Source organism: Mastigoproctus giganteus, chromosome 12 (genome assembly GCF_048544385.1).
Source record: "Mastigoproctus giganteus isolate SK-2022 chromosome 12, ASM4854438v1, whole genome shotgun sequence".
NCBI lineage: Eukaryota > Metazoa > Arthropoda > Arachnida > Uropygi > Thelyphonidae > Mastigoproctus > Mastigoproctus giganteus.
Window position 1 is genome coordinate 72,055,728 of NC_143586.1, and position 15,832 is coordinate 72,071,559.

Genomic DNA, 15,832 nt, shown 5'->3' on the forward strand with positions numbered 1-15,832 from the left:
AAGTTCCAGTGAATATCTGGAAAGTTAAAATGTCCCATTATAAGATATTCTGATTTACTGGCCCACTCTATATCTCTGCACACTTGTTCGTTGTACTCATCAGAGTCATTAGGGCTATAACAAACTCTTACTCTCATTTTCTCTTTTCCAGTGCTTATGTCACACCAAACTGACTCAACATGCACTGTCCACCACTGGATTCACTTCCTTAGATTTTGTGTTTCTTAACTAACAGCATAATCCCTCCTCCCTTCCTATCCTTTCTGTACACATTGTACTCCTCAAATTCCAATTCTGCACTGCTTATATCTGTCTGACACCATGTCTCTGATATCCCAACAGTATCTGACTTTGAAGTCTTGACCAGCACTTCAAATTCATCAAATTTATTTACTATACTACTAGCAATGGTGTACATGCAAGTGCACCTGTTCTTACTCTTAGTTACCCTAACACAGCTCATGTATTTACTTGTTCCATGATAACTCCCAGCAGTCCTTGAAATCTCCCAGCACCTTTCCAGGCTGCTTCTCTTTCTAGCAGAAGCAGTGCAAGAATCACTTTTGCCTCTGCCTGTGGCTACTGTTAATCTTTTAGTCTGTGAATCCCCCCCAAGCTAGCAGTTTTCCAACTCACCTAACACTGCCTTGATAGCATCAGGAAATATTCTTGCACCCTTTCTTTTTAAGTGTATCCCATCCTCGTAGAAACAGTATCTCCTGTTAGCAAGCACAGACCATGCTTAAAAAAAATTCTACCCCACGAGCCTTGCACAGTCTCTCCAGGGCCAAATTGATTGACAAGGCTATCATCATATACTCTCTCCTATTGTGTCTGGGCAGAATTGCAGGTACTTTCAAATTTAACCCTAACTCGCTTTGCTTGTTAATTAAATCTCAATGTCACCTTTTGCCACCTTGTCACAATGTCACCTTTTGTACCCTTAGAAGATGATATCTGCTCAGCACCAATTTTTTCAGAGGATTGAACACATTATTAAATGTGTTCAATCCTCTTAGTACATGAATGATCTGACACCCCAGGGTCATAGTCAAAAGCCCCAACCTGACCCCCAGATCCATCAAACTCTCCACGAAATGAGTGATTAAAGACATTATGTCAGATATTTAAATATAGACACTGATAAAATACAGTAAACTCCCACTATTCGCGGGGGTTACGTTCCTGAGAAATGCCGCGAATACTGAGTTATGGTTCCCATAGTAATAAAGGGGTTCCGTTCCAAAGTATGAAATATATAAGAAAAACTAGTCTAAAATTTTGTCTATGTATGTATTATATGTACCTTCATAATATGACTATGTACATAGACAGTACATAGTGAAATGCAAGCATATGGCATCGAAATGAAAATAAAAACAATTTAATATTAAATGTAATATTTATTAGAAATTTCAAACAAATCTTTCAAACCAGTGCCTTTGCTAGCTAAAAAACTTATCCTGCCAGTGCTATCACCAGTTTCGCTAAAGTGTTGATAAAGGAGTTTTGCCTTTTCACGAATGATAAGTGAACTTAACGGAATTTTATTTTGAGTCGGTCTTCTATCCACAGATTTAAAGCTTTTCCCGTTTTTTCTAATTTAACATCATGAGTTACAGAGCAAATTTTTGAAGCAATTAGCGCGTTTTCACGGACACTACGTCGGATTTTTTCTTCCAATTTCTTGATTGATCGTATCGTTGACTCATTGATTTTATAATGTTTTGCCACTGAGGAGACACTTTCACCATTAGAAATTTTATCTAATAACTCAATTTTATTCGCTAATGTCATCACCTTCTTTGATCTTTTCACATTTCCCTTGTTATTCGTAGCCATATTTTTGTACGAGTTAGAAAGAACTTGTCCACAATAAAGTCACTTTCTTCCATTAACACACTCGAAAAAGTCTGTTTTACATCGCAAAACGGTAGATTTATCACTTTTGTAGCATATAAATTGATAAATTTATTCAATTTATAAGCATATAAATTAAAAGCAAACGACAAAACCTTTCATGACAAGAGCATAATACATATTGAACAAGGATTAGCGAGAAATATCCACGCTCGCGATTTTGTGACCCCTCTCCCCCCACCCACCGAGCGCTGTTTTGACCAGTGAAGATAATTTTAGCCACGCCTATGTTTTTTATATGGCGGAAAATGTTCAGGCGCTTTAAAATTCACATTTTTTTTGGTTTCATTTTATATTAAATCAGCGACCGCGAATAGCGGGGGTTTAATAAACTGCTCAGTGTTAAAAACGCGACGATGAAATAATTTCCAAAACTTTCCCGCACCGGTTTTAAAAATCATTGCTAGAGAATTGAGCATATAAGTCACCATATGAAGAAATATTGAAGTAACTCTTTTGTAATTTTCAAATATGAATAAAACATAGGATATATTGAGCCATTGTTGCTCTTAGGTTTTTAGTAATTGTTGCCTAATATATCAGTCACTTTGGAGAAAATTCAATATTGTGACAATGTGCGTTATAGCAGAACTGACTGTATATAATTTTGTCGTGTTAATTATTTTAGTCTTGGTTACCTTTGATGCAAAAGATATACCTTTTTTTTTATGTATTCAGTTATTGACTAATTTGAAGTTTTATTCAAAACACTTGTTTTATTTAAACTTCAACTTTCTTGAATAAATTTGAAATAATGCATTCAAAAGTAAAAAAAAAAAAAAAACACAATTTAAATGACTTTCATTTATTTATTAATTTTATTTTTCAGCTTTGGGATATACTGGTGGTGTTCCATACCATGTACTCAAACCGTGTCTAGATAAATGCAGTCCTGTACAATTGTACAATATAGAACATTACAATTCAGTAAGTAAAAAAAAATGTTTGTTCAAAGAAATTCAGAATATAATGTTCTGAATAACCTTGATTGTCATAAAAATTGTTTCAGTTTTTTGTTAATATGTCATGGTGCTACGATATTTGGCTATATATCTTTCACTAATTCAAAGAAACATCAATGATTAGTTCAAGCAATTTTTACATGAATGAATACTGCTGAGTTGCAGCCATATATAATTATAAATTAACTTATGGAGAAAGATATAGTGCAAAGAAAGCTTAGCTTTCTTCGCACTATATCTCTTTTAGAAGATAGCTTAATTGGAAAGAATTAGCTACTTGGAGTTATGTGGGTAGAATTTAGTGATGGAATGTTGGATGATTATATTTGTGCATATGCCCCAGTTTGAAAGCTAAAAAAAAGGTTCTTTAATATCTTAGGAAGAGCCATAAACTATAGAACCTCAAAAATCTAGCTTACAAAATAATGGAATTATCAAAAATCCAGATATGTAAATCAGTTCAGTTTCATCTGAAACCTTTTGAGTGTTTTGGCATATGTAATTGAATATGAGAGTAGTCAGCCATACAATAGCAGAGGGAAAATAGGCTAGATAAAGACAAAAAAAAAAAAAAAAAAAAGAGCACCACAGATGTCAGGTTTATGTGTTACCTTCCATTGATAATTTTCACATATCAATTTCTTTCCATTTTACATTATATCTACACTATATATATCATTGATACTGTTTATTTGCAACATGTAAAATCATTTATTTTGCAAGACATTCAGTACAATTCACAGTATAATACTTTATAGTACAGTAGTTTATTTTTAAGGTGATTCGATTGCTGAAATCATATCGCAATATTTATACCTCATATTAAAAAATATTAGACAGTTTCAGTACCAACATATAGAAACATCTATATTTCTTAGGCAAGTATGTTACCTACTGGAGCAATCCATTGGCATGGGTTAATATTTTGGCTTAATGCTAATGCCTATCATTCACTACAGATTATAGAAATGAGAGCTGTTGTATTATCTAATAAAAGTAATGAATTACTCCTGAATATTTAAGGCTATATGCATAATCTTTAAATAACTACGGTTTTCATAAATCCTGCATCCTTGGTTCTGTGGTTGCTGGATTATGAGATTCTACTGTAATTACAAAGAAGAATAGCATTTGTTGGAGATTTAAATAATAGGGTAGGAAATGACTATTACATCCACAGGAATATTTTAGGAAAATTTGCAGAGAAATTTAAACCCCATAATAATAATAATTATCTTTCTATGCATTAAAATAATTTTCCTCCTAGTGATATTTATTCAGCCAATGGGAGAAGAGGGATGCGAGTTACATGGTAATATGTAACAAATACTAAAATATGTAACAAGCTTTTACTGTGGTAAAACAAGCTTCTATTTAGCATGATCATTCTAGATAAACCTGGTGCACACTTTGTTTATCTAGCATGACCACGCGGTACCATTCTTGGTATTTATGTATTCATAGCTAGGAACAGACACACACACAGTGTTAAAAGCAAGTATTTTAGAAGTGAGGGCAGCGAGAAAAGCTCCCTAGTTGTTGTTATTATTATTATTAAAATCTGCTTTATTACTATATTGGTTCACCCCTTGAACAGCCTGCAGGCTAGAGGGGTGTACACTATCAACAGATCATATTACATAAAGTGTGCACAAACACAAATTTCACAATTACAAACAGATCAAATTACAGAAATTTGTACAGAACATCAATAATGCAATAATATATAACTAATTAATATGTGCGTAGTGCCATGAGCAATAATGATGCTATTATACAGTGTAGTTTATAATAAAATAATCTATGTACACGGTGCTGTTTCTTTGTATTCCCTCTCTACCTTGAGAACTCCTCTGACCGGTGTGGTCGTCCTGGAGTATAAACAGAAAAGTTATTTTATTATATAAAGTTTTTCAGCATTCATGGAGGAGAGTGGGAGATTGAAATGTAGGAGCAACAGAGGATGGAGCTCATCAGGCCTCATAGGGCAGCTTAATGGTAGATTTCTTTAAGCATCTGTTAAGACCTGTCATTGACAAAGCTATCAGAGTTTATTTCAAGGCTGTTGAAGAACCATAGGGTATTTTTTGGGAACATATATTGTGGTAAAAGTGTACCAGAATTATGTGCAAGCAAACCAGTCTTAAGTACTACCACAATATTTCAGCATAGATATCTAGAAATTTACATGAAGGGAGCATAATATAAAAAAAGAAAAGCCTAATTTATTATATCATAATAGAGAAAGGAACTTAACCAACTGGTTGAAGATAAATGAGTGTATCTATATATATATATATATATATATATATATATGTATATATTGTGTTTTTAAATAATTATTATAAATGTCTAAATGATTATTTTCAATTTATCACTTGCAACGTTAATGCTATTGCCGTGTGGCAATTAGACATTATACGTGCTTGATATATTATAGTTTGATTGTTTAAACTACTTCAATTTTCTGGTATTTATTTTCTATAAAGGTATTAAGGTGTATACGGAACAGGAGATTCAGTTAGAATGTGTAGTCTAACCTGATTCCTGGGGGTCTGTAATGGTATTAAAGATATGAATAATACTTAATGAAGTTAAAGTTAAAATTATAATTATTTTAACAAACTTTAAATATTTAAAGTTTGTTATGTTAAAATAATTATAATTTTAACTTTAACTTCATTAAGTATTATTCATATCTTTAATACCATTACAGACCCCCAGGAATAGGTTAGACTACACATTCTAACTGAATCTCCTGTTCCGTATACGCCTTAATACGTAAAACAACATAAAACATAAGCCAGTAGTATGGCAAAAAATGTAGAGCGAAAAATTAACATAAAATAACGTAAAAAATAAACAAACAGGGAGGGGGAAGTAAAGGTAAGATATAAACAGTAGCCGATAGTCCCCTATATAATTTAGCACTTTAATTCCAATTAATAAAACCGATATAAAATTTAAAATAATGCCAATTATAATATGGTTTAGCGGTTTAGCGGAAAAGAAAAAATATTATATGAATTTTTTTTTATAAATAAAACATTATTGCAATATAAAGAGTGTAACAACACTGCTAAAATGTATGATGTATGTAAAAGCCTAAAGAAAAACACAAGAAAAGATATGGAAAACAAGTGTCAGAAAGGTGGCAAAATATTTTTGCATTTATTTAAAAAATCTTATAGTAGAGAAAAAACACCATTGCTAAAACAATCAAAAATAATAAGTTGAAGAAAAGGATATTTTAGCAACATGGAGTAAATATTTTTCTGATTTGCTAAATGAAGGAAAAACTGAAGATCAGGAAAAGAGTAAAATGGGGAAAATTTTGGACTATTTCTATAACTGAAGTAGAAATTATCAGAAAATATGGAAAGGTAACAGGAAATGCTGAAAGCTGGAAGGAAAGTACAATCACAGTGATCATATTATCCATAGATCATTTCCAAATGATTGTTCCAATATATAAAAAGGAAAATAAAGCTGAATGTAGTAATTATAGAGGACTAATTTCAGACCTTAGTGTTATTAGGAGTGAAATGTAACCCTAGGGAAGAATGTTCAGGTTTTAGGCCAAACAGATGCCTGGATCAAATATTCACACTAGGACAAATTATAGAAAAGTCATGAAGACATAATAAGAATCTGTACTTAGCATTTGTGAATCCTAAAGCATATAACAGAGCACCAAAAAATCTACTCTTTCAAATTTTAGAAAAATATGGCATCATGGACAGTCTTTTAAAGAGAAGAATTTTGTATATATAAACAAGTAACAAATCTGCAGTGAAAATTGAAGGAAACACTAGAAATTGGGATGAGGCAGTCTTAACACCACTTTCTATAATTTTCATGCACAATTTGATTTTTTTTTTTTTTTCTAGGAATATAAAAGTTTGTAAAAAAAATTGGAAAACTATGCACATAAGTGCTTTTAAAAAATATATATATACAATCGAAGTCATTTTTAACGAGCATGGTCATAATGAGATCTCAGCTATTGTGAACAAACAGAGAATAGTTGATTAGAAATTATGCATTTTATGAGCAACATTTCACGGTTAAATCATGGTAGTTAAGAGCTTCATGGGTATACTGAACAAATCTTTAAGCCATTACAATAAGCAGTAGCCAAACTTCCATATAAGGGATTAGTCTATTATTGCTTTGCCCGTTTGTCCCTGCTGATAGCAATTTATAACCCTGATTCTCAGAATCTCTTTTAGTGTGGTGCACTACCATAAAGAGCATACTGTAGTTGTCATTCTAGTGGCATAGCAGAAATCTCAAAAGACCCCACCTGACAGGTTTGCTGAATGCCTACAGGAGCTCTAATGTTACGTAATGGGGTTCGCATTGAGCTTTTCATTTTCTTTCCCCAATCTCTTAATCCTCTTTTATATCCCTTCCCTATTGTTATGGTCTATTTCTTTTAATTTATTCTCAGTGGAAAGAAGTGGGAGTTGTTCTTGCTATTACTGATAATGTTCTTGCTCATTAAGCAGATGTCATGAACTACAAAGTATGCAGATGCCTTAGCTGATTCAATCAGCTAAGGTGACCACACTAAAAAACTACAAAGAAATGGACTATAGCACTGCTAAATAAAGTTGTTCATTTTTATGATAATTAACCTGTATTCTTATATTTAATATTGTTATGGTGTTATTTTTGTTTAAACAATTTGCCTTTTAAACTTATAAAACCTTTCTCTTTAGTATCTAGTCGCAGATACTGATGACCTGTGGCAGATGCATTCCCAAAGAGACTTCAGACAGAAAATACCCGATGAAGGAGAAAGTTGGCGTGAATTGTATCTTGTGAGTTTGATAAGTATTTATTATGTAATTTTTTTTTTTTTTTGATTTGGCTTAGTAGTTTGATTGCTTTCTCATTTGCTGTATATTTGTTAAATAAACAAGTTGGTATTCTTATTTTTATTCTGCACATTAAAATTAATCTTAATAAACACCAGCTTATATATATATATCACCTGAGAACTGTGAGATTGGAATACTAAAAATCAGAGCCAGTGAATTGGCTGTTTACTCCCATTCAAATGGAATGGATCTAATCTACCCTAAAAAATGTTTCATGGCCACAGTGTATAATTCCATTCATGCCAAGAATTTGAATCAACTTGAGTTGTTGCTTGCAGTGGAGTTGTACGTTGCCTCATACATTTTTTGGTTGATACTTTTTTGCCAATACTTTTTTTTTTTTTTTTTTTGGCTGATGCTGCATAAGCACACTTGCTTTCTTGCATCACATGCCACTACTACTACTACTACAGTACACCATTGTCCATGGATTTTTCCACTGCTGCAGTAGCAGTATTTTCAGCCCAATCTTAAGGGGTTGCTGTCACTACATGGTTTTATCAGACACCTTTGCTGTTACTTATAATGCATTCTGACTCACTGTTGCTGCATTGCTTCCATTCTAGTAGTAGGAATTTTGCAATCAAAACTCTATGGTAAGATGAGCGGCATTGTGCACCCAGCACTATAGTAACCTCATCTGCATCCTCCATTCCATATTTATGACAATCCAACACTAGACGTAACCTCATTTTTGCCCTATTTTTCTGAATTTCAGTTTTCATCATGACTGGTCAGTGGAGGCAGTCCTTGTAGATCGTATACCATTAACTCCTGATAGATGGAGAGCAGTCAAATCATTTGACTTCACTCTTTTCTTTTCACTGCATGTCATTAAATCTTTCACTGTGCAAACATTTGGCAGATGTAAGGATTTGACTAATCTTGTCATTCACTTCAGGAAAACCTCGGAAAGATGGTTTTCCTGTAGTTGTTTGAGTTCCTCCAACAATTCCTTTATGATAGCCATTGCATGTGTCCTTTCCATATGCCTTTCAGCAAAAGCTAAGGGTTAATTAAACTTGAAAAGGACAATACATAGAGTACAATAGGTAAGGATTTAATAAAGACAATTTTCCATATTTTGTGTGATAGTTTGGTCTCCCTTCCAAACCCAGGCCTGAAGACAGATTTTGAAATCTGAATTTTATTTAGTTATTGGGAATGTTTTGAGTCTAATTGTACCAATTGTCCTCTGTATACCAATAAACTAATTAAAATATTGTTACTTAGCTCAGAGTTATTTTCAGTGAGTTCTACAGTATGCTAGAAAGTGTGTTCAGATATATTACCTCTTGAATGATTTGATTACACCCATATCCATGGGATGAAGGAGTGAAGAGGTGTTCAGAAATTTTTAATATTAATACAATTCAGTATCACTGCTCAGCATTATGTACCCTGTATGTGTTATGCTGCTTTATTATAACAATACAGTAATGTGCAAAATACAAGCAGAACCACTAATTTTTTGGGAGAGAGAATGCAATATTGGCTATGTGAATAATGTGCTACACAAAATAAGCGATGGTTGCTGAAGCCCTTGCTATTCACATTCGAGAGTTAGTGAAATGTCCTGCTGTTACAGAGAGAAATTGTAAACTCCAAATTAATTAAATTAAAAAAAGTTGCAAGACAAAATAGAACACATACACCAGTTTTAATTTTGTCAACAGCAGAGGTTGAGTTCATTGTAACTCAGCAGTACCCAAGCTTTCTGAATTATAAGCAAATATGCAGAACAAAAGTCACCAGTCTTTAAGGGCCATGAGTCATAAAGCAGTGGATGGCAAAGGACTGCTATATGTTCTGTGCAACATGTGGCATATTTCTCTTTAAATATTGACATCTTATACTATTGCTGCAGTATTATCTGTCACAATAGCACGAAATTTGAACCTATTTTATTTATGATTTTATATATAGCAATACCTCGCTTAGCATGGCTTCGAACAGCACGGGTTTCGCTACAGCCCCAGGGCCTTACATCTGGTGAGTATGGGCTTGGCACACCCAGGGTCCTAAGCTGGATATCATATTCTTCTCTTGGTAATTCCTTTCTACTTCTGATTTTCTTTCTCTCTCTCAGGGTAACTCGGGAATTTTTTTTAGCTAGTGCAGCGTAAGTCTCAGGCTTCCTTGCACCATATGGCTAATAATAATAATAACACAGTTTTCAATTAAGTTTAACTGTACATATTAAAACTCATTCAGTAGCCTAGACATACTCTACATATACTGATGAGCCAAAACATTATGACCAGTGAGTCGTTATTTAAATCAAAGCAACTGCAAGTGAACTACGGCACGTGTGTGGATCGGGACATGGTAAAAAAAAACACCTGATACTGAGGTCTGTTAATCAGTGTTACTCTTGTTCTTCAGATGGGAAAGGCAGCAGACTTGAATTTGACAAAGGCCAAATTGTAATGACCAGATGACTGGGTCAGAGCATATCTGAAACGGCACAGCTGGTGGGATACTCACGGTCAGCTGTGGTTAGCACCTACCAAAAGTGGTCCGAGGAGGGGGAACCCATGAACCGTCAGCGAGGTGTTGGACGATCATGGCTCATCGATGCTCAAGGTGAGCGAAGGTTGGCGCCTCCGTAGCCAGGTGGGCAGGAGCAGCAGTGCATAGCACACGCTTCTTGATTAGACCGGGGTTCGAGCCCGTGATCACCAAATATGGAGGATGCGGAAGGGTCAGGGAATGACCACCACATATCCCCGGAGCAATATGGCCTTAGTTGCTAATGCTTCTAAAAACCAAATATCAAACAAACAACGAGCGAAGGTTCTCCCGAATCATACGTGGCAACAGAAGGGCGACTGTGGCGCAGCTCACCGGTAATTGGAATGCTGGTGATGGGAGTAATGTGTCATAACACACAATATGTTGAACCCTGCTGAAAATGGGACTGTGTATCCGCAGGCTGCTTCGAGTGCCCATGCTAACCACAGTTCACCGGAGATAGTACCTACAATGGGCACGCGAGCATCGAAACTGGACCTTGAGTGATTGGAAGAAGGTGGTCTGGTCTGATGAATCACATTTCCTGTTGCACCATGTGGATGGCCAGGTATGTCTGCATCATTTACCTGGGGAAGTGATGGCAACTGGATGCACCATGGGACGAAAACAAGCTGGTGGCTGTGGTGTCATGCTTTGGGCGATGTTCTGCTGGGGATACCCTGGGTCCAGTCATCCATGTGCTGGGAACTATGACATCTACCACCTACTTAAACATCATTGCTGACCAGGTACACCCTTTCATGGCAACGGTCTTCCCCTCTGGCGGTACGATCTTTCAGCAGGATAATGCGCTATGCCACACTGCCCGGATTGTTCAACTGGTTGAGGAAGGCTTCCACTTCCAGATATTGACCTGGCCTCCAAATTCCCCAGACATCATTGAGCATCTGTGGTTTGTGTTGGAACAGCATCTCCGATCTGTGGCATCTCACCTAACTTACAGGAGTTAAAGGATCTGCACGTGTGACATTTAGAAATTTTGTAGCTTCCATGCCTCACTGGGTACAAGCTGTTTTGGCTGCACGTGGAGTCAACATGCAACATCATAGTAGGTGGTCGTAATGGTTTGGCTCATCGGTGTACGTAGCCTAGTGTGTGTACATATATGCTGCAGTGCCAACTCTGTTGTCTCACATCACATACACATGTGCCAGTAGCTCCTCTCAGGCAGTCAGCAGCAACGTGCAACAGTGTTCAGTATTCTTAATTCCATCCTGACAAGATGATGTGATAGATTGTCAGACTTTTCATTTTATTATTTTTTTCATTTTATTTTTTTACTTATTTTATTTAATGCGATCAAAAATATATCTGCATCTTGGCTAGAAATCACTGCCAACAACATTTGTTCTGTTTGGCAGCATGTTTTGCCCCATTTGGCAAATGATTTCATTGGTTTTGAATTGCAAGTTCAGACAATTGCCTAAGACATTTTTGTAAAGATTGGAAAAGTGGCACCAAAAGAATTTAACAGAAGAAAGTTTTTCAGGGGGTTAACATGGCCTGCGAGATGATTATGGAGATCCAAATGAACATAGCATCAAGATATGGCAAAATGGGATTTGATGCTACAAAGACTTGTATGCCGAGAAAAAGAGACGACTTCACCAGACTTCATTATTGAAATACCTAAATAAACAATAAAGCTGTTTTCTCATCTCTCATGATTACCTTTTCATTAATAAATGCAATATTTTTTATTTCAAATCCTTTTAATTAGCTATCAAGCACAAATTGTTTTATAATTTTTTTATAGATTGTTTTTTTGGTATTGGTATGCATTCAATTAAAACCCATTATAATTATACCTCAATCAGCACGCATGGTTTCAGATAACACAGAACAGTTTCGGTACCAATTATGCAGTGCGGGGTATTGCTGTATTCTGTTGTGTTTGTCAGTCTTTTGTGACCAAGGCTTACTGGTTGAGGTATCATCACGACGTAATTCATAATTGATTCATTTCTTCATTTACTACAAGGCAAGAAGCTTTCACTACTTTTGTCTTTACAGATCCTTCAACACTCTTGTACTCATCATTCAGCAATTTGTTTGAAAGTTAAAACCAAGACACTTATTGATGTTCTAATTCTTTGAAAGATTGTAATCTGGTCATCATTTTTGATCATTTGAAATCCTGAAGAGAAAATATCTCTGTTTGAAAGGTTTATCCAAAGCCTTACTTTCAGGTTTATTATTCACATTGTACGAAAACACTAATCTTGACTAATTTCAGAATGTTCTATTAGATTCTAAAAAAATTTGAAGTTCCAGAATGTTTTATTTCATGCTAAAATGTTCTAGTTTTCCAAAAATTTAAGTTGAATCCAATAAAATGTAGCATAAATCAACAAAAGTTTAATAATTACTTTAGAAAATTTTTAAGAAAATAAATAATCTTTCAGAGAATATTCTCATTCTTTTGAGAATGTTCTCCACTCATGTCACTATTTCATACGTCATGTCACTATTTCATACATCACAATTCAGAAGAAAGATGGGAAATTTTTTTTTGCTTTTGTGATGGCTTGGAAACTCATTTTAGGAAACTCATGTGGACCAGTTAGAAAGAATACAGAGAAAAGCAAGATTAGTCATGGTCATCAAGTATCGTATGAAGAGACAAATTCTGAAAGTTTGGACATCTGTGTGTTAACCTGGTCGAAGTATTTAAGGCTCTCAAAGGGTTCAGTAAATTCAATGCTGCGGGCATCTTTACTCTTTCTCTAATGGCAAGAGGATATAGATTTAAATTTAGAATTGAGGGTTACTTACCCCAGTCACAATAAATGCTGTCCTTAGGAGCAATTCATCCTTCTTGGGCAAACAGCAGGTTTTCTGTGGTGTACAATGGTGTATAAACAGGTTTTCTGTGGTGTACAATGGTGTACAATAGAAAAGAAAGGAATTTGTTGAAGAGAGTCACCATTCCCCTCCCTCCCCATTTCTGAAATGCAGTGGTGAGTGATATCACTCTTGATCATGTCTACTTTCCCTTGTTATGCTCATCCATTTGCTTTCTCAGTTTCAGTTGGGGTTGTCCTATTTTTTTTCAGCTGCACTGGTAGTCCATCCAGTAAAGCATGTTCCTCATTTTTCAGTTCAAGGAGCTGGGGGAGATGTAATTGGATCCTACAATATAGTATGCTACAATAGGAGATTCCTATTGTAGCATACTATCATTCTTTTGCATTATTGCGGGAATAGGAGAAAAGGAGGTAAAACAGGAGGTGATTGATTGCTATTTTATTAATTACCAATTAATTGCTATTTTATTTTTCAAAAAAATCACCACTGCAGTTCACTTACACCATATATTCATCAGAATTTTTATACTGTGCTCTTAAGTGCATCGTTTTTTAGCTTCCTTCACTTCATCATCTGTGGAATCAGTGTCCTGACAGAAAATTTTCCTGTCTTCAAAAAGCACTAAATCATGGTAAAATGATGTTTTAGATAGTTGCATGACTGATATTCAGCTCCTTGGTGACATTTTCACTTGTACACTAATGGCTTTGTCCGAAAACTGAAAAAACACACTGACAATTGTGCAATTTTTTTCCTCGGATAGGGTTATTATCAACATTTTTTTTTACCATTTTATACTTGTGGGAATAATACAATTGTTGACCTCTTTTTATGTGCTGGTGAATTTTGCTAGTGAAATGTTCCTCCACCTAAGAAGGGGAATTATATTGCCTTGCACTAGCATGGATGCACCTGTCACTATGACTGCCATGTCTCTACTGCTGTGTATCACTCCCTGCCTATACAGAATAGCTAATGTGCTTTCAGTAAAAAGAAATGTGCTTTCAGTAAAAGCATAAGTACAATTTTTAGATTTACTCCCAGCTGTCTGTGTAATTTAAATTTAGTCAGTCAATCTCATTTTCATTTGATTTGCCCTAAATAATGATGTTAGGATAACTTGAAGTCCCTATCTTGTTTTGACAGACTTACAATTTAATTATATAGTAATAAAGTGGGAGGAGAAAGATTTTACTTTCTCCCTCAATTTTTATTTAAACAAGATGTTTTCAGAATTATTATTTGATACTTTTAAACACCACATTCAAACACCACATTTTTACAAAATTATCTTCATTTATATTTGCAGCGACTGTTTGATGAACGAGAAGCCAAATTAAAGAGCATTGCTGCAAGTATAACAGCTTCTGAAAGGGCAAAACGAACACAAGGTATATAATAAATTTCAAATGTGTATATGTTTCTGAAAGGCTGCCTGCATTATTAAATTATAGTTATGAAATTATTCCAAAATTGTTTCATTTCATTTAAGAAATTTTTGAATAATTTCATAATCATTATTAATTTCTTATAATCAAATCAGATGCCTGTTGGATCAGTAAAAACAGTGATATAAGAAGTTAGATAGAAAAAAATATATAGATAACTGAAATAAGTTAAGTTATCTTGTACGTATGTAAGTAAGAGCATTGGAACTGTTGTTCTAGATTTATTGCAGTGTTGTGTGTAGGGTAAGCTATGGAATTGGAACTAAAAGGCACACTATCGATCAACCAACAAGATATATGTTGAAAATCTGATGTCAATCAAATTTTTCTCTTATCAATGAAAGCATTTTAATAATAATTAAAACATTTAGCTTATATATAGGATGGTTATTAAGCCCTTTCCCCACTTCTAAAAATTAACACTTCTATAAATCATAGTGTTTCTACATTGTAGAAAAAAAAAACATCCACAGTATATGTAGGGTTTTTTTTTGAACAATAAAAAATTAGTCTGCATTATAACCACCAGTTTACATAGTAATTCCGCATTCTGATGCATTACTATATAAACAAGTTAAAGTTTGCATTCAATTACTATTTACTACACTGATACATTCATTATAGCTATTTAAGCAAATTTTGCTGTAGTTTCTGTCTGCTGGTTATTTGAGCACTTATTTCATTACCTTTATGTGGATATGGTAATCAAGGTTGCAAATATACTATCAGTGAAAGTACAAGTATAACCTTGATCTGTATCAGGAACAAAGGGAAATACAGATTGATTGATTGGTTGGTTGGTTTTTTTTTTTCGATTTTATGGCACATTAGCGTCTCAGGCTATAATGCTCCACGTCAAGGGAAATATGTAAGGGAGAGAGAGAGAGAGAGAGAGAGAGAGAGAGGTTATGAAGAAATGTAAACCCAGTTTTTTTTTGTAATTTTTATTACTTATATCTATGATGCAAGTGATTTCTATCTGTTTAACCTGAAGAAGGAATATTTCAGTGGCAAATATTTTGCAAATTATTATTTGAAATGGGGAAATAGTATGTTTATCATTGTATAAGACTTAACTACTGAAATAAACACTTTTATGCACTATATGCTATGAATTAAGCCATTAAATAATTAAATAGCTTAATTATATACATAAGTTAAATACTGTTACAATTGGTACTACCAATTATAACAATAATGGTGGTGTGGGTGTGACAGACCCAAAATTCTTTTTATTTCTGTTTTTTTTTTTTTTTTTTTGCTTAGGTATACC

At 34.3% G+C, this 15,832-nt stretch overlaps 1 protein-coding gene across 1 annotated transcript in view; it reads left to right on the forward strand.

The window, feature by feature from the left end:
- EloA (transcription elongation factor elongin A) overlaps positions 1 to 15,832 on the forward strand; it is a 123,316-nt gene that overhangs the window by 75,211 nt on the left and 32,273 nt on the right. The window contains exons 8-10 of the mRNA XM_090386935.1: positions 2,750 to 2,847; positions 7,607 to 7,708; positions 14,421 to 14,502. Of these exons, the coding sequence (XP_090243061.1) occupies positions 2,750 to 2,847; positions 7,607 to 7,708; positions 14,421 to 14,502 (282 nt within the window). The remainder of the gene's footprint in view (positions 1 to 2,749; positions 2,848 to 7,606; positions 7,709 to 14,420; positions 14,503 to 15,832) is intronic.